Source organism: Sebastes umbrosus, chromosome 4, assembly GCF_015220745.1.
Source record: "Sebastes umbrosus isolate fSebUmb1 chromosome 4, fSebUmb1.pri, whole genome shotgun sequence".
NCBI lineage: Eukaryota > Metazoa > Chordata > Actinopteri > Perciformes > Sebastidae > Sebastes > Sebastes umbrosus.
This window is the reverse complement of record NC_051272.1, coordinates 28,186,935-28,210,180: the sequence shown is the minus strand read 5'-3', so window position 1 is coordinate 28,210,180 and position 23,246 is coordinate 28,186,935. Positions and strand designations below refer to the sequence as shown.

The 23,246-nt window shown below is 41.0% G+C and overlaps 1 protein-coding gene across 2 annotated transcripts in view; it reads left to right on the top strand.

Annotated features, from left to right (window-relative positions):
- The window catches only part of si:ch211-212o1.2 (uncharacterized protein LOC492735 homolog), a 52,231-nt gene that overhangs the window by 23,560 nt on the left and 5,425 nt on the right, over nt 1-23,246 (top strand). The window contains exons 2-5 of one of the 2 annotated variants that reach the window (XM_037768632.1): nt 1,344-1,463; nt 3,443-3,534; nt 13,763-13,907; nt 21,300-21,512. In XM_037768632.1, coding sequence (XP_037624560.1) covers nt 1,344-1,463; nt 3,443-3,534; nt 13,763-13,907; nt 21,300-21,512 — 570 coding nt within the window. The remainder of the gene's footprint in view (nt 1-1,343; nt 1,464-3,442; nt 3,535-13,762; nt 13,908-21,299; nt 21,513-23,246) is intronic. The other variant, XM_037768633.1, reaches the window with a different exon arrangement.

Genomic DNA, 23,246 nt, shown 5'->3' with positions numbered 1-23,246 from the left:
AATACTGAGTTAACCGGTGTTGGGCATCACAGCACCCAAAGTAAAGTCTTAAACAAAAATACCTGATCATCTGCCTTATCCAACTACATCAATAGCGGAAACAATAGAGCTTTTTTGTAACTCAAACTCATATAGAAGCTGAACTTCGGTCTACACTTGAATTAGCCATCTGTCTCCTCACAACTTTGATACCGTCTATTTTTAGAAGGTGAAGGGTCACATTTGATGATTCGTAAAATATCCATAATCACATATTTTAAATCTCCCATGACTACTTCAATCCTTACCTTATGAGAGGCTGATAGCATATTCATAGTCACACAGGTCTATAGGCACACAGGCCTGTGTGCTTTATTAAAAAAAACTGTCATGAATATCTTATAGGCTGCTAATGCTGGGTGATACGTTAGGATCTGAACACATTAAAGTTTTAAAAGCACATTTGACTGGCAAAGAAAGAAGGATTAGGAGAAAGGGCGACGGAGAGGGGGTGAAGAGAGACAAAGAACAAAAAGACAGAGACTTAGAAATAGAACAGCGGTAGTTTATATTTGTTCGTTTTATAGTTTATTTCTGTAAGTGGGTGAGATATTCTGTTATCAGATTTCCTGCTTGGGCTGACAGGTCAGACATGTCAGAACAAAGTAAATAAAGGGACAATTCAAAGATGAAAGACATTGTGAAAGTGAAAACCCTGCAGTGGGATATGGTGCTCTGCCATATTAGATGAGCTATAGATCAGGGATGTGTGTGTGTTTTCAATAATTCAGTATCTCTAATCTTCAGGGTTGTGTGGCTGAAGGGTCCTGAGTTTGACCCTCCCATCTCGCTCTCATAATATTGCTGATGTGCGACTTTAGAGTATGAGTAGTTCTAGTTAGTCCCTCTCCCTCTGTCCTTGAGTTAATACTGCTGACCTATGAGTTTGGCCTTGTCCCTGCAGAGGCCTACCTCCCACCTGAAACAGCCTATGTGTGTGTCCGCGAGGGCTCGGTGCTGCGTCAGCGTTGGTGTTTCACATGTGAGAGGTTGTGACCCCGCAGCCTGGGGTACCCTTGTCTTCATCTGACTGATTACATATTAACATCCCGGACACACACACACACTCTCACACACTCATTGTGGTCGAATGGTCATTTGACCCCTCTGTGAGGAGTGAGTTGTTCTCCCAGTGGTTGCAGGGACCTCACCCAGTTCATTAATACAACACATCATACCCGAATACCTTCAGCTGCTTATCATTTCCACTCTCGTCTTCAGTGTCCTCTCCTCGATAATAAACCGTACCCAACAATACAATCTATATTTTGAGTAAAATGTTTTTTTTTTGTGTCCTTCTTCAGGTAAGCGGCTCCAGGAGTGGGTGTGTGTGATTCTGTGCCTCTTCCTTTTCATCATCAACTTCTCCTTCCTCCTCCTGCACTTCTCCACCGTTCACATCTTCAAGATCATCCTCGGCATCGGTGAGCTGGCAGTCCGAAAGACCGTGATTGTAGAGAAATGACCAAGCTAATACCTCTTTCACACCAATGACCAGGGCTGGACCAGGTTTACCTGACCCATGTTTAACCCTCCTTTTGTCAATTCAAACCAAGCCAGTCAACCCGGGTTAATCCCTGGTCAGGACAATTCAGATACGACCTGGGTCACTACCCGGGAGCAATGCATACCAATTAGCTCAGGTGCTGGAAAGGGGCGTGGGGTGGGGGGGGAATTACACGTCTGAAGGATTGCAGATAGAGAGGATGATAGTGGCATCATCAATGTATGCAAACGTGAAATTTCACAGAATGATGCATGTTTTTGGAATACAATGTAAATATAGTACATTTACAAAGTACCTAATGTATGCAAAAACATACAGACAACATACAGATTTACAGTATCTATCAATCAACACTCATGAACCTTTTTTGCTCTATCTGCAGTTTCCATTTATCATATATTGGACTACATTGTGCTATTGAGTATGATAATAAAGGCTACATTTATAAAAGGATTAGAAACTTCTGAAGTCTGAAATGTATATTTCACTCACTCCGCCATCCCAGACAAGATTTGCCTCATATAGTAAGGCTATTCAAGTTGTTCAGCTTGTGGCAACTGTTGAATAATGTCAGAGCTTGTCCAAATGTAATAAAATTAATTCATTTACTTCGCTAATTGCTCGATAATGTAATGAACTGGGACTGAGTTTGGTACTTTATGACAGGTGGAACAGGCGACAGATGGATCTTTTTGCAGATTTATTTGGGAAAATTAAAAAAGTTAAAAAAGGTAACGTTAGAAATAGAAAATGTTCAAAGAAGCTTTAAAAACAGATGCGCTCACAGCTGGAGGTACCGCGAGGTGGTCGGCTACACGGAGTGTTCCCGTGTAACGTTATGACGGATGCCTCTCTCATTCAGCAGCCTTTAAATGTTACATAAACTACGTTGCCCCTCACCGTCTCGGTCATCTATCGTTTTTTTCTTCCTCACCGCAGACTGCCAGGAGATTCCGCACCTCAAAGTCTTGTCACATGTCCATAATGTTCAAATCTCCCGTTGTTCACCTCCGGTGTGTCTGAAAACAATTCTGCTGCCACCGTTTGTTTATGAGCTACGACAACCTGTAGCGTCACGACAGTAGTCCTATTTGCAACCAAATAGGTTTGTCCCGCCCCGTTCGTTAGCGACCCTGGTGCGTGCCATTCACATTGAAATCGACCCTGGTCTGACCCTGGTCTGACCCACCTCTCGACCTGGGTCGCAAAGCCGAGTTGGTCAACGCAGGTTAACCCTTTCAAGCACACAATCAACCCTGGTTCAACACTGATTGAGCCTTCAGTGTGAAAGGGGTATAAGAGGAAGCGCTGGTGCCACTTCATGTGACTGTGGAGGCCGATGCTTGAGCCACACACTCGCCCACAGATGGGGCAAGGGAGCCCAGATGTTGGGGTAATGCCGGCTGCCCGCTGGTGTCGTTGGGCATGCCTTTTGCTCCTCCTCTGTTGGATGATGTGATGTATTTGTTCGGCCGCTCTGGCACAGGTGACCTGCCAGGCTGACCTATCGAGTGCCAGATGTTCTAGACTGGTTGGGTTTATGTTGCAGCGCTCGTGGAGATCTTTAGTATAGTCTTTATAGCGCCTCTTTTGTCCGCCAGCTGCCCGTTTTGCAACGCTGAGTTGCCCATAGAGGGCTTGGCGGGACAGGTGGTGGTCGGGCATGCGGATAGTATACTTTGTGTGTATATATATATATATATATATATATATATATATATATATATACACAATGTAATGTTGGAAATAATTTTTCTAAATAAGCCAGCACAGTCCCAAATCATTGCTCCAGTCCACATGAGGTTTTTGTAAGACTTTTGTAAAATTGTGTTTTGGTGTTTGCGTGCACGTCTAATAACAACATATGTTATTCCTCTCTCTGTGTTCGTGTGCCAGTCCTAGGAATAGTGACGGCAGACTTTGCATCGGGGATGGTACACTGGGGGGCGGACACCTGGGGATCTGTGGACATCCCTGTTATTGGCAAGGTGAGCACACATGCATATATATATATATATACACAGCTTGACTGTTTATGCTGCAGGAAACAGCTTCTAGTCATTTGCCATCAATTAACTACTGTACAAAGTAACGCCTCATGTTCCTCACTTTCCCCTGAAATCATAATTCCACCACAACTGAACTGGCACATTGATAACAGCCCTAAAAAATGAGGAATACATTTTTGGGGCAATGTAACAACCAATGTTGTGTCGGTGCTACAATGAGTCTGAATTCTTCTGGGCATTTTTATCTGATACACCTCTCTCTATAACATTTTGGACTGTAGCTGCTTTTAGATGTGTTGACAAACTTCTATTTGACTTCCTTGTGTCAGGATTATTTCATCAAATATATCCTGGTCAATTCCAGCCAGTTCATTCAGCTGCTAATATACTATATGTTTTGCAAGAAGAACCTTTTTTCGCTGCTTAAATTAAGGCTTATCAATACATTTTTAATCTTATAAACCATGTGCTGTTCAAAATGAATTTGGTAGCCACCACACAAAAACGGAAATGAACATCTTCTTTTAATTGGTGGAAATGTGTGTCTTTATTTTCACCACTGGCTTTCTTTGCCTTGTGTTTAAGTCACTTGCTTGAAGACATCGGTTTGGTACAGTACATGCTTTACTTTTCATACAAACAATACAAACAGTTTCTGGCAGCTAAATGGGATTTTTTGCTGTTAGAGGTTTTGCCAATGAATCAATCAATCAAACTTCATTTGTAGCACCTTTCATGCAGGTTAATGTAGTTCAAAGTGCTTCACAGATTATTGACAAGCTGAATGTCAGACAGAACAAGTGTGAACCTTGAAAACAACAAAAAAAAGACAAAATCAGTAACTTGAGACCAATGCACGCAAGACAATAGAATGATAAAAATGTGATTAAATAAAATGAAAAGCTATAATAACAGTAGTACACAATGTAAAGTAAAAACTAGATTAATAAAAAACAATAAAAGATAATAAAAATATACAAATTAAATACAATACAATAAGTGATTAAAAGTATATCAATAAAATATATTAAAAAATAATATACAAAAAAGTAAATACAATAAAATAGGTTATTAATAAAAAATAAAATATAATAAAATTTTACAACTTAAAGAAAATACAATAAGTGAACACATTAATAAAATAACCATTCTTAAAATAAAAGCTTGTAGTCAACTTAGAGTACAAGATGGTTAGCGAGAGAGATTATAGTAAACATTTCTGTGACCCAGTGAATTATGGACTAGAGAGAAGATAGTGTACTCTATCAGTGTCCCCTCTCTCCCGAGGCTGCGTCACCATGGCAGCATGGTCGTTGCACCTTATTCCCCCCCGAGCCTCAGGACTACCGTAGTGACCTGGAAACTAAATGTCATTGTCTCACAGAGGGACCTCCCTGTAGACCATAATGTCCAAGGTCCCCAATACACACAAGACGCACACCCCCACATGGACACAACTTTGTGAGTGGCCTCACCTTGAACCTCTGTAACATATCACCATACAGCGCCAGAAGACATGTGTGCACATATGTGTGTAGGCGTGTATAAATATGGATGCACATACACTTAATTCTCACATTAAAACGCGTCATCTACATTAATGCACACACACATTTTGCCCCGTTTCCCCCAGCCAATTAAAGTAAAGGTTATCCTCATTTCAGCCAATTAAAATCAGTGTGATCAGGTGCAGCTTGCAGACTGGTTCATTCATGTGAACTTTGTTTTGATTGATGGGATGAGAGTTAAGTGTGTGTGTGTATTTCATCTGATATTTCTTCTATTTATTAAATATTCATTGATAATTAATTAGTGGAAATGCTCGTGTGTGTTTTGAGACCTGAAGCATCCTAATGATAACGATAGTTCTCATTAATGCTGAACCCTTATGTTAACATTGTTTGATTAATAATATTGTAATATTATTCACTATTTAATTAAAATGTATGTGATCTGTAACATGTACTTCATTCTATTACAACATGTAAAAAGGACGTATTATGAAAGTTGAATATGTTCATATGTACTATATGATCATAAAAGTGGTAATGGTCTTTTATGCTATGTGCGTATTGCCATTATTATAATGAAGTCAGTGTTTCCCATATAACTGTACAGACCTGGCGGGCCGCCAGGCCAACGGGAACCCTGAGGCGCCAAAAAAAAAGTTTTTTTAAATGCCAAAAATAACTCCAAATATCCATTGCAGTGTTTCCCCTATATTCATTCTGCAGCGCCACACCAATATGAACTGCAGCGGAGCACCGCCGTGAGTCCATGAACCAGCCGTGTCTTCTATCTTAACTGCTAAACTCAGTTGAACAAATGAAGTGAAGATAACGGCGTAGGTAGTCTACAGGCTCAGTAGTGAACGACACGCTAACGTGCTGATGGATTCAGTGATGCTGTTTTGCCCTCATTGTTTTCCGTGACGTTTGCTTGAAGTGATGAATCACGGTGCGTTTTATGAGGAGTGAGTTCTGCACCGGCCTCCATTTAAAAAAAATAAATAAAATAGCCTTTTTAATGCAGATTAATTTGGCAGGCAGTTAACACACCAGTCATCATTTTGTTTGAATGAAAACTCAACTCAGGTGTAGGTTAATTGTATTTGCATTTTTTTTTTCTGCTTAAAATTCCAGTTTGGGTTTCTTTCTCTTTCACTGCAAACATGACCCTTTTTAATGACAAACTGTTTATCCTGCAGGAACTCAGGGTATTTTAACAGAGGAGACAATTTCAGTAAGCATCAATGAGTTGCAAAGACACAAAACACAATCACCATTAACATCTTAATATGAGTTTCATTCATGCCTCTGAAATGTTAATATTCCATTTAAAGGCAGGGTCGGTAATGCTGACAAACTAGCAAGAGTACAATAGATTTTAAAAATGATCCAAACTGAAAAACTCAGCCCAGTGTTGCCAACTCTTCTCCAAAAAAAGCTGTCAGCACTAGTTCCAAAAGTCCCTAAATCTAGCGAGAAAGTCGCCATGTCGGCAACACTGACAGTGACAGTCATTCGGACTGAATGAAATGATTGGACGGGCTTATTAAAGTCCTGCAACAGCCACAGATACACACTTTTTTTTCCATTTTTGTCAGAACATTTGATTTATTGATTGCTGTCTGGATGTAATGAGAATTTCAACAAATATAACAAAAATGTATTTGAACAAGACGACCAATCTTCGTACTTACCATCCTTCCTGATATTCCCGGTTGTCTCCTGTTTTTCATTGACCTCTCCCGGTTTCCTCCCGGGGTCACAATTGTCCCGCATTTCTCCCTTTTATATTGCTTTTTTTTTTCCTTTTCATTAACTCAACCTGTTTCTGGCGTTGTACAGCGTGCATAAGCCCTACTGTTTCCACCTGGATGGCAATATAGCTACACCAAATGTTTTTTCCTGGCAGAGGAGAACTGCCCGCGACAGAATGCAACGCCGTTTTAGCTGCACTCGCCGCACATCACAGCATCACAGCATCACAGCAAAGCCGTGTGTCTGTAAGCACCTTCAGTGAGTGAGAGAAGGAGAGGGATATTGAGAGTACTAAGAGAAAGAAATACTCAAGCAGGGCAAAAATGAATGAATGAATGAAAACTGATGAATATTAGTTTATACCAGAGATTCACACAAGTTCACGTCAGAGGGGCGAATTAATCTGTATTCTTTCCTGAGAATTAATAGTACAATTAAAAGTAGCCTTGGCCTATTTAACAAAAATGCTGTTGCAGTGTACTTATTATTTTTATATTTTCATTCTTCAATCCTAATGATTTATGTCATTCTTTTTGATTTGCTGTTGAGTGAGCTCTAATGTAATATTTTCTGTCAGGCTATTAATCATATCATTGTGTTAAATCACTGCGTGTGTAACTCTGAACCTGATACATTTTGATTATTTTGTTTTCACATTTTGTTATCTAGATAGCAACACATTTTGTGCACATGCATTGTTCCCTCAGTGGACTCTAAACAATGGGTTTTTCAATCCCAGTGTTACTGTTTGCTGAAGGTACTCTGTGGTTTGATGTTTATTTATGGTGTGGCATTTATTGCGGTTTGGGGTAGTTACCGGGACCAAAGGCGCGGCGGCAGCCACAGATTTGCATGGTGTGTTGGACACCGTAGGAGACTTCTAATAAAGACTCTAACTGGAAGAGAAGAATGGACCTTTGCGGAGAACAGAGGGATGGCAATAGGCTGCTGGAAAATAATGTGTGTGTGAGAGTGTGTTTTTGTGTCGGTGTGTATTTTGCGACTGAGAATAAAGCAGGCGTGTGCTCCCAGTTAAGGTTAGTTTGAATATCAAAGAGGAGCACGATGGAGAACACCTGAGGCTAATGGTGGTTGCGGTTATAAACGCAGACGAAACATTTGAAGCCAGTGTCGCTCTTTGTTACTTGTTTGTTCTGTCATTTCCTTGTTTATTGTGTATATATGTACTGTGTGTGTACATGCGTACGTTCTTTCTTTGTTCCCCGTTGTTGTTATTTGTTAAGACCTCTTTAAAGAAGTTGCTCAGATTGTTCCATAGACACCATGTGGAGCCATTAATGCAGACACAACTCACATTGCCTGCACATATGGAGTCCTGCCCTCCATAACTTCACCATAAGGGGATACCTAACAGTCATAAGAGTCGGCTGTCACAGTATCATAAATAATATTTCCAGCAGTGAAGGCCACGGAGCAGCAACAGCTGCCACTGGAAACTGCATTCTCTATCTGTCAAAGTCATTGACCCAGTATGGCCAGTATGGTCTCCAGGATCTCAGGGAAATTTTTGCCAACAAGGTCACGGAAGGGGAATTTAATATGTTTAATTTGTTTAAGCATTTACACCTAAAAAAGTAGAAAAAACAAACCAAATATAGAAACAAAAAGCAGTATATTTTTGGCATCATTGGGCGAAAATTCCATAATAACCTTTTAGCATAATGCAATTCAAGTGTTCTGAGAGAAAACTAGACTTCCGCACTTCATCGCTCTGTTTTCAGGCTTTAAAAAAACCTAGCCCGTGACGGGAGACTTTGGCCAATCACAGGTCATTTCAGAGAGAGAGCGTTCCTATTGGCTGTTCTACAAATACAGATGCGTGCAGGTCCCTTTGGTGTTGCAATTCTCAGCATTGGCAGCAACTTGTTACACAGCAAAGCAACCCCAAAAAAGGAAGACAGACATCAAAAAGAGAGTCAGACAATATCGGTGAAGAGATAATGATGTTAATAGTTGAGCCTTCTGCTCACGGCTGCGGCTAGCTCCATTAAAAAGCCTCACGGCTACGGTAGCTGCGGCAGTAGCTCAGGACAAGCATCATTTTCTCTCCATCTCTCGAATAGTTTAGCTTCCTGCGTGAGCTCGGTTACGGTTAGCAGAAGGCTGAACTATTAGCAATATTTCTTAATGACTCATACAGGATTCTGTACAAAGTGTGTGCATACCCGTGCTCGTCTGGTGGGAGGGACTTAGGAAAGAGAGGGGAAAACTGCAGGATGATGATGCATTTTCAAATTCTGGCATTTCTTTTTTCCTTTTCCAGAAAACTGCCTCCCCTGGGCTACTTGATTTAAACAATGCTGAATGGTTATTATGGAATTTTTAGCCAATAATGCCAAAACTAAACTGCCTCCCCGAGCTTTAAAACTTAAATAGCAATTTATTGGAAACAAACTATTTTCTGTCCCTTCTGAAGTTCCATTAACTGAAAATCTGAGACAATTACACCATATTGACATTAGGGCTGAAAACGAATGATTATTTTCATCATTGATTTACCCATTTGTGCCCAAAGACTATATTTAGTATGATAAGGAAAAATACCACATTGTTGTGATTGGTCAAACGTTTTGAAATCTGGTACGGACATACTTTGGGGAAGTACCTAACAGCATAACTTTGAAATTTAGTTGAAATGATAAAAAATATAAAAATCAAACTTTTATTAATAAGCAAAGTCAGGACTTTTGGAAAAAAAGGAAAAATGCTAACATTGTGTTTATTATATGTTTTCCATATGATTTTTTTTACCCTGCATATGTGTTCAAATCTTTGAAATTCAACTTGTTATGAGTTCATAGATACCAAATACTTGATTGTGCTCATTGTACTTTCTGAGATACAGTCATTTTACCATATCTAGTCTTCGGGAACATGGGACCACTGTTTTTTTCCTAAATATTGAGTATAATTGAGTTTATTGCGAAAACAGTGGTCCCATGTGACCAAATACTAGATTTAGTATGATAAGAAAAACTCACTTTTCAGCCAAATGGTTTGACTGATTTAGAAAATTTCTTAACATTTGTGCTTAGGCAAGCCCAAAGAACAAAAAAAGAAATAAAAAAAATTTCAGTTGCGGGCACAAATGGGTTTATCATTTTTCAATAAACTGTTTAGTCTATGAAACATCAAAACAATTGTGAAAAATTGCCCATCTCAACTTCCCAGAGCTTGAGGTGACCTGTGCTAATGTCTTGTTTTGTTCAACAATACCAACTCCAAAACCCAAAGATATTCTCTTTACAATGACAATAAATGACAATTTTTGACATTCTGCTTGAAAAATGACTGAAAAAATCAATCAATTATCAAAATTATTGTAAGTATTATTTTCTATCGATCGACTAATCGATTAATTGACTAATCAATCATTCAATTCAATCCCTTAAAATTTCAGGATTTCTACATTACTGGATTTGTACACTGTACTCTGGTGTGTAAAATCTCGAGGCTAAATGACGATCCAATTCTTCTGCTTCTTATCATTATTATTATAATTAGTGAGCGCATTGTGAAAAAGCACAATATTCACAAAACACCTTATTTGTCACCAACATCAACATCCCTTAATTGCAAGGTGATGTTGCTCTACCTCAAAGTTGTACTCTACGTAAAAGTCTCCCATACTTCACTCTGCTTATGCTCTTCATTCGGAATTATATAACTATGATTTGCTTTGATTTGAATCCATAAAAGCCTTTTCACGCTCCCCAGTGCTAAAACTGCAACACTATCTTAAAAAGTGCACTACATTCTCCCAGCGGTGTTTCGAACTATTCCTTAGCGAAGCTTTGGGCCGTGCTGTTTTTTTTTGTCGCCGTCATGTCGTTGAGCTTTAATTGACTCAACAAGGATTTAGCAGTCCTCTAATGACACCACTTTGAGGACAAAGTCACGCTCATTAGTTCCCAATGATGCTCGATTCACATTGAAATTTGCCAGATGTGCTTACAGTTTAGGGATACATGTTTGAAGATCCTTCCTCTCTAACTGTTTGCAATCTTCAATACGGTTTCTCCTTATGTCTGTCTTTTTTGTTACATCTCAAACATGTCTCCTTTTAATGCTACTCTCTAATGAGGCTGATTAGGAAGTAGATTTAATTGAATGTCAGTTCCTTCTCAAAGACCAGAAGGAAAAAAAGGGTGACAGTAAGAAGAAAGAATCGATGGAAATATGTGGCCAAAAAGAGAAGCCAACAAAAAGTGAGATGAAAATACAGTATAAAGGTCGGAAGGACAAAAAAAAAAAGGAAGGGGGTAGAAGGGCGTGTCCGTCCAACCAGTGGGACAGCGCTGGTTGCTGGGGCGATGGGCGATGTGAGCTGGTGATTAACGGACCTCGTGCGAGGCGGGCCGTTAAACGGTGTGGGATTAGAGGACACGCAGCGACCGGTGGCCCGCCGTTAACTGGGAGCGCTGATGCCGCCCCGCTCGGCACGACCTCCGTGGCTTAGCCGGGCTTTCATCTGGCGGAGGGCTGCGGCGAGAGGAGGGGGGTGATGGGAGGTGGGGGAGAGGCAGACGGGAGCAGAGATGGGTACATAATTGTGAAGATATCAACAGATAGTTTCTGTGTTTGCAGTGGCACCTACCAACCATTTTCGCTGATGGGCGCGTGTGATTGGTCCGAACAGCCAACACGACAATAATGAGTTTTCATGCTGATGCTTCCATGGCTACACACACACACACACACTCACACTCACACACACACACATACAGATGCAAACCTACCTTTTTTTGCTTTTTCCACAGAGGGAAATAAATTACCTTTATCCTGTGTGTGCATGTGTGTGCGTGTCTCTGTTTTGTCCGCTTTTGTGCTTCTGAGATTCAGATTCAGTCTTTCATTTGAGACCCCCATGCTCTCACAGACAGGTGTCTGCCGTTGCGCAGTGCAGGTGGGGTTTGCGAGCGTGTACGTGTGTGTGTGTGTGTCGTGTGTGTGTTTGAAGCTCACATATTAGAGTTTGTGTGTGTGGCGTCCACGAGTCATTTATGTGTATGAGTGTTTCTGCACGGGCCGACTGCTGTTCTGTGGTTTATTAGGATGCTGGATATGAGCTTTGGGGTTGTGCAGGCTGCTGGGCACCGCTAAGTCGCGGTGTGTGTGTGTGTGTGTGTGTGTGTGTGTGTGTGTGTGTGTGTGTGTGTGTGTGTGTATGTGCATTTGATCTGCATTTGCGTAAAGACTGTAAACAATGCTTTCCAGTGTCTGTTTTGTGTTTCGATTTAAGGTGAATGTAAATTAAGTAGAAAATCTGCCCCTGCTTTTGTCCCTATTGTTGTTCATCACATCAGATCCATTTAGAGAAAAGTGGAGGTTTATGTGTGTTTAACTAAGAGAACAGAAGGCCAGAAACACGGGGAGAATTTTCTGTTTGCTGTTTATTTAAATTATTGTACTTTGGCTTTAAAGTTTAAATTCTGTTTCTTTTGCAATGTTGATTTCAACAGGATTTTTAATTCCAACCACATAAACCCCATATATAGAGTATAAAATGCAGTCTTTTTTTATGATTTCAAAATAAAACTGTCTATCATGCTCTATGTTTTGTGCGTCAGCCTGTAGACTGGTGAAAATAGAGAAACAGTTTAATTTTTCAGTGTCTTTTATTTAATGCAGAAGTAACATTTCAGTGCCGTCTATTTCCATAAGTCCAACTGCTATGACTCAAAAATAAACTCATGATTGGTTAACCTGTTTACACTCCGACGGCCAACCGGCCACTATTGTGTCTTTCAGAGGTTGTTGCGGGCTTAGTTTTAGAGTAAAGTTTAGCTAGAGTGAAGATAATCATGGCATCATATGAAACTAAAAAACCTAAAGAATCCATTGGTACCAACCATGTCATACTAGCTTGTCGGGAAGGAGGTTAAATAACGCTACGAAGTTACGCTAAATTTTGGTGAGGAAAAACCGGCATGGCAATATTCAAAGGGATCCCTTGACATCTGACCTCAATAAATGTGAATAAAAATGGGTTCTATGGATACCCACGAGTCTCCCCTTTACAGACATGACCACTTTATGATAATAACATGCAGTTTTTTGAATGCAGTATAAATGTGTTATTTTCCACCTATTCTAAAATGGTGTATTTTAATATTTCTTCATACTTGGGTCCCTAAACAGTCTTGGAATTACATAGATTGGGTATGACTGTAAAGCTGAGACTATTGTGGATCCAATGAGCCCAATTGTATTCATGTGTGATGATGTTAGTCTGTAAAAACTGACCTGTGGTGACCTCTAGGATAATCACAACCTCATGAAACTTTACAACCACAAACTACAGACCTAGGGCATTCAGAGGATGTTTGGCTTTCCTAGCTAGATTGACAATAAGAGGGTTTCTGATCAATTTTCCAGAACAGAAGTGCTCGCCATCCAATCGCTGAAAAATATGATACTTGCAGAAATTTCCAATTGTCAAAAGTGAAACCAAATCACAGCATGGCTTTTTCTATGGTGTTCCTCAAGGTCTTGGTTTCTTAATGTGGTATTTTGGAGGGATTATTGATCATTTTTATCGATTCTCGAATGGCAAATTGTTTTAAAATTTAGCACCAAATCTGTGTAACAAATGGTATCAACCCCAAAATTGCTGCTACAATTTATGAGACATAATAGAGCATGGAAATGGCCATCACAGACTTGTATCATCATGTTCTACGCTCTTATACACTTTCACAAATTATTTGAATTGATTCTCTTATCGTAAATTAATCTTCAGGTTCCCAGCTTTCAGATGATGTACACCACTTCTATGTGGCATCTACTGTGACTGTCCCCCACCCCTACCCCTTTTAAAAAAGAGGGCAGAATGGTAATTGGCTGCAACTTTAGACACTATAGAAATGATTATTTTGTTAATTTTACAGCAATAATTAATCTCTGTCTCTCTCTTTCTGCAGGCATTTATTCGTCCATTCAGGGAGCACCACATCGATCCGACCGCCATCACTCGCCACGACTTCATTGAAACCAATGGCGACAACTGTATGATCCCCATCCTCCCACTGGCTCACATGGCCTACAAGTTCCTCACATACACACCAGGTACTTTAGCATACGCACACAGAACTTAAATCCCTCTACTGACGATGTAGCACGGAGCCAGTTGAGCACATGCATGTCGTTTTTTTTGTATCCTGTTTTGTCATTCCCATTGTTATCACCTGTGAGTGAGAAACTTGGGGCCGTAACACCTGCAGGGGTTCGATCTATCCCCGAAGATCTCACCCCTTCTGCAAGAAAGCAGTGGGAATTGCGAGTGCAGCAACATGGAAGAGATCTCCCACCGGCTTCCCAATCACACACACTGCTAACGTGCTTGCAGTCACACTGCATAAAGCTGTAATAATAATATTCATAATGAACTTTATTTATATAGCGCTTTTCTTAACAATGTTACAAAGTGTTTCACAGCAACAAAAATTCAATAAAACAATAATAATAAAATACAATACAATGACCCTTTTTCCGTCGACGCCGTGATTATGTCACGTGTCAGCTGGAGGCAAAACAAAGGAAAGACTGGAGGCGAACATTAGCAGTGGGCTAAAGTTATACATCGAAAATGTTATCTTGCTTTTATGTTGGGTGCCAGAATTGATATTGCATACATTTGAGATGACAAACTGTGATTCGAAAGCTCTAGCGTGCTACAATATCGGTGAAATGTTTCGTAGATGGAGAGTAAATGTTGTTAATAGTAAGCCGTCTGCTAACCGCAGGCGTGAGCCATTGGCTGCAGTTAGCAGAAGGCTAAACTATTAGCAACCCCTTCTCTCCATCTCTATAAACGCTCTGTCGATATTGTACGACTCTCTTTTTGACTGACTTTACTGAAAGATAGTTAACTATAGGCATCCAAATATTTACACACCCTCAATTTATCTTGACAGCGCTGCTGTTGGCCACCAGCCCACTTAGCTAGCTTGCTCATTCCGCCATGCTGTCATGCAACACAGAAAATGAGCCGAACAAAGATGTCACTCATCTGGCGATAGCACTTTCCTACGCTGTGACAAGAGTGTGTGGATGAAGCATTAAGTTGTTCAATTTTAGTCAATTAACGACTGGCTAGTTAGCTAGCTACCTTGCTAATTCCACCACTGCTACAGAAAATGAGCCCAACAGCGGACAGCGCTGGGTCACGTTCCCTCTGACTCGTTCCTTGCAGCTAGGACACTACTTCGCCGGGAGGAGAGCAGGCGTTAGCTAGCTCGCTTGTCCGGGGACTGACAAGCTAGCCGTCTACTCCTCCCGAAGTAGTCTGCCTAGAGGTCGGCTAATCTGGGCCCATTGGTTAATGTTAACTTTCAAGCCAACAAAACGTGCGAGCCAGCGTTAACTAACGTGTTCAGAGATTTATTCTGCCTCAATTTAACGCTCTATCCACAAAATACGTCATCATGTTTACTAACAGAAAAGGGGTCCATAGATAAATAAATTGCAATTAAATATAAATCACACAGAGATTAAGGGCGTTTTCACATTAAGTACGATTGATCCGTACCGTGCCCGAGTACGATAGCCCCCCCTCTCCACTCCTCCGCCGCTCAGCTTTCACATTAGTAAAGTCGTTCCGTACCCGAGTACAGTTGCGTCATCATCCATGTGTATTTGTTTATGTCAAGATCAGCTGTTCTAGCGGCGGAGCATCGTAAAACACTTCATTCAAGCTCGACAGAAACAAAATAAAACTCACCAACACCGTCGTTGTTAGTCTCTCCAGCAATCAACAGCTCTGGTTTGGTCATAAACTCTTATTTCACAGAGTTTGATGTGAAAATATGCCGACTCTACACTCCGTTTCCCCCCACTGTACCTCTCTCTCTGCCCGCTGAGCATCTCTCGTTCTTCGGAGGCAGACCATTAAATAAATAAGCTAAATAAAATAGCAAACATCGCCCGACCCCATCGCCTACTATTATCTATATTTTAATGAACCTCTTGCCTGCTTTTTTGCTTTATCACCCAAGGCTGTGCAGCTCAGAGGATGAGATCGGCGCATGCTATGCGCATATAGCCTACAGATGATCGGAGGAGACCGGCGGCGTTGAAAAAAGCCTGCCCTTTCACAACTACTCGCTGACTGCTAACGTTACTCACATTTAATAGCTGTCCACTTCCGTGTTTTAGTATGGATGGCTTTCACACCTAATGCGAACCGTACCCGAGTACACATGAACCGTACAGACCACCTTTTCAAGTGGACTCGAGTACAGATCGACGAACCGTGCCCGAGTACGGTACGGAGCGTTCACAATAATCAATCAAACTGGACTTTGGGGACAAGTGTACTCGGATCCGGGCCCGGGTCCCTGATGTGAAAGCACCCTGAAGCTTTTTAAAAAAAGAATGTTTGGGAAGAGATTTAAAAGTAGTGATAGAGACCTAATCTCAGTAGGTAAGTCGTTCCAATGTGTGTGTAATGTGAATGTAAGGACTTTAGAAGGTCGGCTCTACAGGGTCTAGCAAAGTGTAGCAGTGACTTAGTGTTGCAGGACACCAAAGGCAGCACAGACTCCGGCTGAAGTGTGTCCACTGGTCTTGGAAAAGCATGGGGTTAGTTTTGCAGGTAATCATGTGCACTGACCTTACAAGTGCAGGGCAGGAAGGGAGGAATGGGAGGAGGAAGATCAGCAGGAAAGATGGAGCAACCTGTTATTGAGGAGGGGACATCTCCACCTGTCATGTCTGCACTTCAACTCGAGCCGAAAGGTCACTGATGGGTGGAGAGGAGAGGAGTTATCATCAGTTAGCTGTGGTTTTGTGGGGTTGAGCTGCTCACAAGCATCATTGATACACTTTGCTGTCATGAATAAACCAGTCAGCTGGCTATCAAACTATAAAGCAAGAAATCTTTGTGTGTATGTCCTTCTGGCCTGTAACTTTTGAACCGTAAGTCTCAGAATCAAAATTCTAGGTCTAGATTGATTTTCCACCATTTACAATTTTGTCCAAATCAGATTTTTTTGCAAGTACTCCTACAAATTTTGAGCAACAGAACACATGCCGTTACTTTTTTTTTTTTTTATGTTTCATACAGGTTTGCCATAACTGGCCCTCAAAGTTACCTCAAATGCTTTGGACAGGGCTTATATTACAAAAAATGTCATATCTCCTGAACGCTTTGTGCTATTGCGACCACATTTGGTAGACATGTGTAGATATGATGTCCGAGTACCCATGGCAATTTGTGCCATTTGGCCAATAAGTGTCGCTGTAGCAGCATCATCTAACTGTAAGGGAAGTATTCTTTGGCTGTCTGTGTATATATATATGACTGCCATCGGACGGTTTCGGATGGGCATGCGCTCTGAATGGGCACTGCACAAGTTCAATAAAAGACAGAATAATCTTCCAACAAAAAGGAATTTAAAGGTGCAAATAGGCCACAATTGTACCTCTTCAACCAAGTGATACCACGTTACAAAGAAAACAATGATGAATTTTCAAACGGCAGTATTGTCGGAAAAATGAAAATGTTACAGTATGATCTTTTCGATCTTTTATCTCTGTACATGTTTAAATTTCAATAATTACTAAAACAAGATGAGCATTTATCTTTTATAATTTACAGATAATGGATGGACGGATGTTTTGTGTCTTCAGTGTTGCTCACCTGAAAAAGCTGGATGTTCCATCAAGTAAGGGATAAAGAAAATATAGAAATAAATAAGTTTGGGGAAATAAATAATGAGTGAAATGCAAAGGGAAAATCATCCCTAAATAAATAAAATAAATAAATGCAAAAATAAATAATTCAATTTAAAAATAATAAAAATAAATACATAAATAAGTAAAAGGGAAAATTAAACAGAGGAGTAAATAAATAAGGTAATTAAAACAAAGATAAATAAATAGAAAAATCAAATTAAAACAGAAATATCAATTTATGTCACATTTTATCAATTAATTAATGGCTACTTTTATTTTTAAGATGATTTCTGCTACATTTAATGATATTTATTTATTTATTTATTTATTTATTTATTTATTTATTTATATATTGAGTCATTTATTTATTTATTTTTTATTTTGGCAGGTTCCGTCCTCCATAGTGAGTTTATGTAGGAGAGTAAAAAATGACAAAGAAAACTTCAGGGTATAATATAGGTAGAGTTGTTTTGTTAGTATAGTTATATAAATAATGTATCAAAATTCTCCATGTCAACACATTCAATGCCAAGAAGGAAGATGATAAAAATAATACAGACTGAGAATTCTGATAGAAATGGAAAGAATGTAAGGGATTTTTATGCATCAAGAAAAGAGGAGCAAAGAGGCAACTTGCAAAGGTCGGCTTCTTGTCCACAGCGGGGACAAGCGACGGTGGTGGGGGGGTTGGGTGGTGTGAGGTGAGGGAGAGAAGATTAGAGGGGAGAGAGCAGTAGTGAGGTAAACTTGTAGGTGACATCCACACCTGTCATGTCACACACCGCAGGGAGTCAAGAGGTCACGAGACAGAGACGGGGAGAGATGCAGTGACATCTACACCTGTCATGTCCGCACCTTAAGAGGTCACCGCTAAGAGTTTGAGACAGAGGGTGAGAGTGCGTGGAGGAGAGAGGGAGCGAGAGAGCGCGGGGGGTGCCAGAGGGTCATGTAGCGGCAAGATGACATCTAAACCTGTCATGTCAAGCTCCTCGCAGTGTCAAGCGGTCACCAGACAAAGACGGAGACAGAGGTAGATGGGGAAAGCTGAAAGCCGCGAGGTGACATCTCCAGCTGTCATGTCTGCACTTGAACTGGGGTCAAGAGATCGCTGTTTTAACCAAAGAGAGGGAACGAGGGATGGAGGTAGACAGAGAGAGGACAGCTGTAAGTCATAGCGACAGAAAGACTCAAGTGAATAACACAAGTTAGCCATGTGACGGACGAGCTGCAGACTCCAAATTCTGTTCAAATGACAACAACAGTAGCAGCGTTTCAGACCGTTTTCATGCGTAATATTATTTTAGGAATTGTCGCACTCAGCTGCTCCTATGCTTGAGTCCTGACATGTTTGTCACCTGTCAGTTCACATCAGCACTGACACTATGAGCATTAACCACTTCCCTGAAACCAGTCTCTTCTTCATGTACTCTTTCTATATTTTTACTTGAGCTGTCAAAGATAACATGATAACTTCATGATAATAAATAAATCTGATACCAGTATCGGGTCCGATACTGTGCGCATGTACTCGGCTCGTAATCGCAAAACGGCTCCGATACAACGGCACCGATACCACTTTACAGCAGCGTGACGTTACCCTCTCGTCACCATCTTTCGGGTCCTATCGCACTATCCATAACGCTCCAAATTTTGGCAAGGAAAAACTGTCAAGGGGTCCCTTGACCTCTGACCTTAAGATAAGATGTGAATGAAAATGGGTTCTATGGGTATCCACGAGTCTCCCTTTTACAGACACTGACAGCTGTTGTTGCCTGTTTGGCTTGAGTTTGCCATGTTATGATTTGAGCATATTTTTTATGCTGAATGCAGTACCTGTGAGGGTTTCTGGACAATATTTGTCATTGTTTTGTGTTGTTAATTGATTCCCAATAATAAATATATACATACATTTGCATAAAGCAAGCATATTTGCCCACTCACATGTTGATAAGAGTATTAAATACTTGACAAATCTCCCTAGTTTTTACGCTTAATTCTGATTTTAGGAAGCCTAATTAAATAATTATGCCCAACTGACAAAGATGCTTTTTGTTCACATTTTTGCAATGTTTGATAAAAAAAAAAAAAAGGATTTACTTGACAGGTGTCAATATATAGCTGTGGATAAGAAGTATAAAAATAAATAATAAACTCTGTAAATACTCAATTACTAGTGAAGGTCCTGCGTTATTTAATATATCACTGGTGTATTATTACTTAAATGTGTAAGCAGCATTATATACTGTTGTAGTTGGTGGAGGTGAGTTCATTTTAACTTCTTTATATCCGGTTGGGTAGTTTAATCTACAACAATGTGTCATTTTATAAGATCATCTTATCTTTGGTTTTGTACAATCTTAATCTGTAAAGGAACTAGTAACTACAGGTGTAAAATAAACACATTGGAGTGAAATGTACAATATTTCCCACTGAAATGCAGTGTTGTAGAAGAAATAGAAAGTAGCTTGAAATTGAAATACTACGTTATAGCTCAGGGAATACATCGACTTGGACTCAAGGATGAACTGAAAAGATTTTGAAGGTCAAAGGTCAAGGTCACTGAGAACTCACAAAACATGTTTTTGCATGTCATAATTCAAGAATTCATATCCCAATTATGAAAATTTCATGTAAATGTCTAATAGGATAAAACCATGAAAGTGATGACATTTTGGACAGACATGGATGTAAACTGCAACTTTCATTTATCCTTTTTTCCCCCAGAATCTCATTCCTTTCCCCCCTGTAGAACAGCAGATTTTTAAAAGTGACCTCACTCCAGACCCCAATCAACATTACACTGAACTGAAGATTTTCAAACAGTCCCTCCCCTTTGCCCCATGAAATGAATCTACCTTTGCAGCTTTGAAATGCCTTTTATTATGTAAAGTCCTGTCACTGTTTCCTTTTTCAAAATAAAATTCAACACATTAAACCAAAAGATGCACTTCCAAATGCTATTTCAGTGTGACTTTCTCCCGATTCCCCAGCCTCCATCAGAACTCTAACTACAACTCCACCTTCATCTGAATATCACATAAAAACACAGCACACATTCTGTCCAGTCCCAGGGCACCTCTGTAGGAACGATGTGTAGTTCTTTTAGAGTATGAGAGCGAGATTGCAGCAAGTTGTTTAAATATTAAAAGGTGAGGAGGGGTGATGATTCATAGTTCCATTTGAACATCAGTGGGACTTTTACTTGCTTAATAAAGAACAGACAGAGTTTAGAGACTGATTTCCTTTTATGGTGGCACTGAGGCGAGGAAGGCTGAAGTGTCTCACCCCTGACTAACGGCCTTAAATTTCCCTCTTGATACCTGCGGTGCTGAGGTGATAAAAAACAGTCAAATGCATTGATGTCAGATGACTGATCTCCACTTGGCTTCTCTGATTTTTGGAAGATATCTTGACAGACTGCTTACCGTCTTTCTGATTGTATGTTGTGTTACATTTCAGGCTATTTTACCCTCTCGTCCTCATCATCCTACTTATCTGTCTTTGTCCTCTCCTCTGCCATTCTTCCCCATCTCTCTCCGTCTCCTCTTCTCTCCCCCCCTGTTCCTCATCCTCCCCCTCGGTCTCTTCATCTCTCCGAGGCTCCTGCCGGCATCCTCTCTGTGGGAGTACTACGCCTTCATGCTGGCCTCCTTCATTACACTAAACAGTTTGATCAATTATTCTATTAACTTTACTCTCTCTCTTTCTTTCTTTCTTTCTTTCTTTCTTTCTTTCTTTCTTTCTCTGTGTATAAATGCCTGTCTGTCTCCTGTCACCTTTCAGAGGCCTTGGCGGCGTCCTATCCCTGGGACTGCTACGTCTTCGCCCTGGCGGTTTTCGTTACGCTGACCAATCAGATTCATAAGTGGAGCCACTCCTACTTCGGCCTCCCGCGCTGGGTCACGCTGCTCCAGGACTGGCATATGGTGTTGCCACGGAAACATCACCGCATCCACCATGTCTCGCCGCACGAGACATACTACTGCATTACTACAGGTAAGAACTGTGTTATTATGACTAGTGGGGGGGAAGGAAAAAAATCAATTAACCTATGTATCAGGATTTTTTTTTACAATTTTGAAATTGATTTTTTTTAATGCCAGAATCGATATATTTGCTTCATTTGAGGCGGAGGTAGAGGGAAGATACCGCTTTTAATGTTTCAGTCTGAGTAACGTAGTCTTCTTTCATTTTTGCCTCCAGCATTGAGGCACTGAAGCATAGACTGTGTTTAATGTGACTTTTGCTTACTGTCAGATGTTTATCAGTGTGTATGTTGTGGGCGGCCATTTTGAGATCGCCATAATTGAAGCTGATGACTCCAGAATAATTTCACTTACAATTCTCTGCAGATTGGGACAAAATGGCGGCCGTGTCTGTCTGTCTGTCGGCTTCGTATAAATAACTAAAAGAAAATGTTCTGTTTTGCGTGCGCGCGTGTCTTCAGAGACACGAGGCCTCCGTAATAGATCCACATTCAGTATTCTGTGTGCATCTGGGTGAGAGGGAGAGAAAAAGAGGGAGGATACACAAGGGGGATTGAGCTTGTACGTCACCCTGCGCCCCAGCGGACGACAGATGTGTGTGTGTGAGCGAGTCGATGGGGGTGGGTGTCACAGGGAAAGTGTGCGCACACATCTGCATACTAGAGCATCTGTGTGTGTACTAGTCTTTTTGACCTCCTCTTCGGTTTCCAACCTGTGTGTGTGTGTGTGTGTGTGTGTGTGGTGGGAGGTGGGTTGATGGCGGTCTGGGACCCACGGGGGACGGCGGCGGCCCCCCACTCCCCCAGCCTGGCTGCCTGGGCCGGGCTTGGATTCCACCGGGGCTCGCCTAGCTGCCTTTGTGTTCGCCACCGGCTGACAATCCCCATGTATATTTAATGCTAACCTGCTGTCTGTTCTAACAAATAGGACTTCACAGGCAGAGGGGGGATGGAGGACAGGGGAGGGAGGGGGAGAGAGCGAGAGGGCGAGGAGAGGGTGGTGTAGGAAGCGGGGATTTGGAGGGAAAAAAAGGGAGGAGTATGTGGCAAAAGAAGGAGAAAAAGAAGAAGAAGAAGAAGAAGAGATGGAGGGAAAGAAAGAGTGAAATCAAACAAAACCTGGCTGCTTTACTGTCTTCCAGCAGAGAGAGGGGTCACTGGAGGGACACACACACACACACACATACACACACACACACACATTCACTCACACATAGACATATCCCCGCAGCTATAGCATGCGCCCCTATGCAAACACATCATGGGTGGTGGTGTGTGAGCATCAGACAAGGGTAGCCTAAGTACACACAGCTCATGTGGATGTCTCTATTTGCTTCTTGCCAGTGTGTGTGTGTGTGTGTGTGCGCGCGCGCGCGCGCGCGCGCTTGTGCATCTGACATCTTTTTTATTTCTGCATTTGTGTGCTTGAGTTAGTGTGGGTTTACAAAAGTAACACTGTGCAAGTGCTTTACTCTGCATACAAACGTAAGGATTGTGTCTTTGTGTGTAATAATAGTAAAAAGGCTTTTTATCTTAAATGTCGAGGGACTGCCTCTAAAGCAGCGACGCTTGTTCGTGTTTGTCGAGTCTGTGTGTGTGTGTGTGTGTCGGAGCAGTATGTATGTACAGAGACGGTTGTACAGTCATGCATGCATGCATGTGTACATGTAAATATACTTTGGCCTGCAGCCATGCATACATTAACATTAATGTATTTACATTACAGTAGATTCCAGCTATGAAAG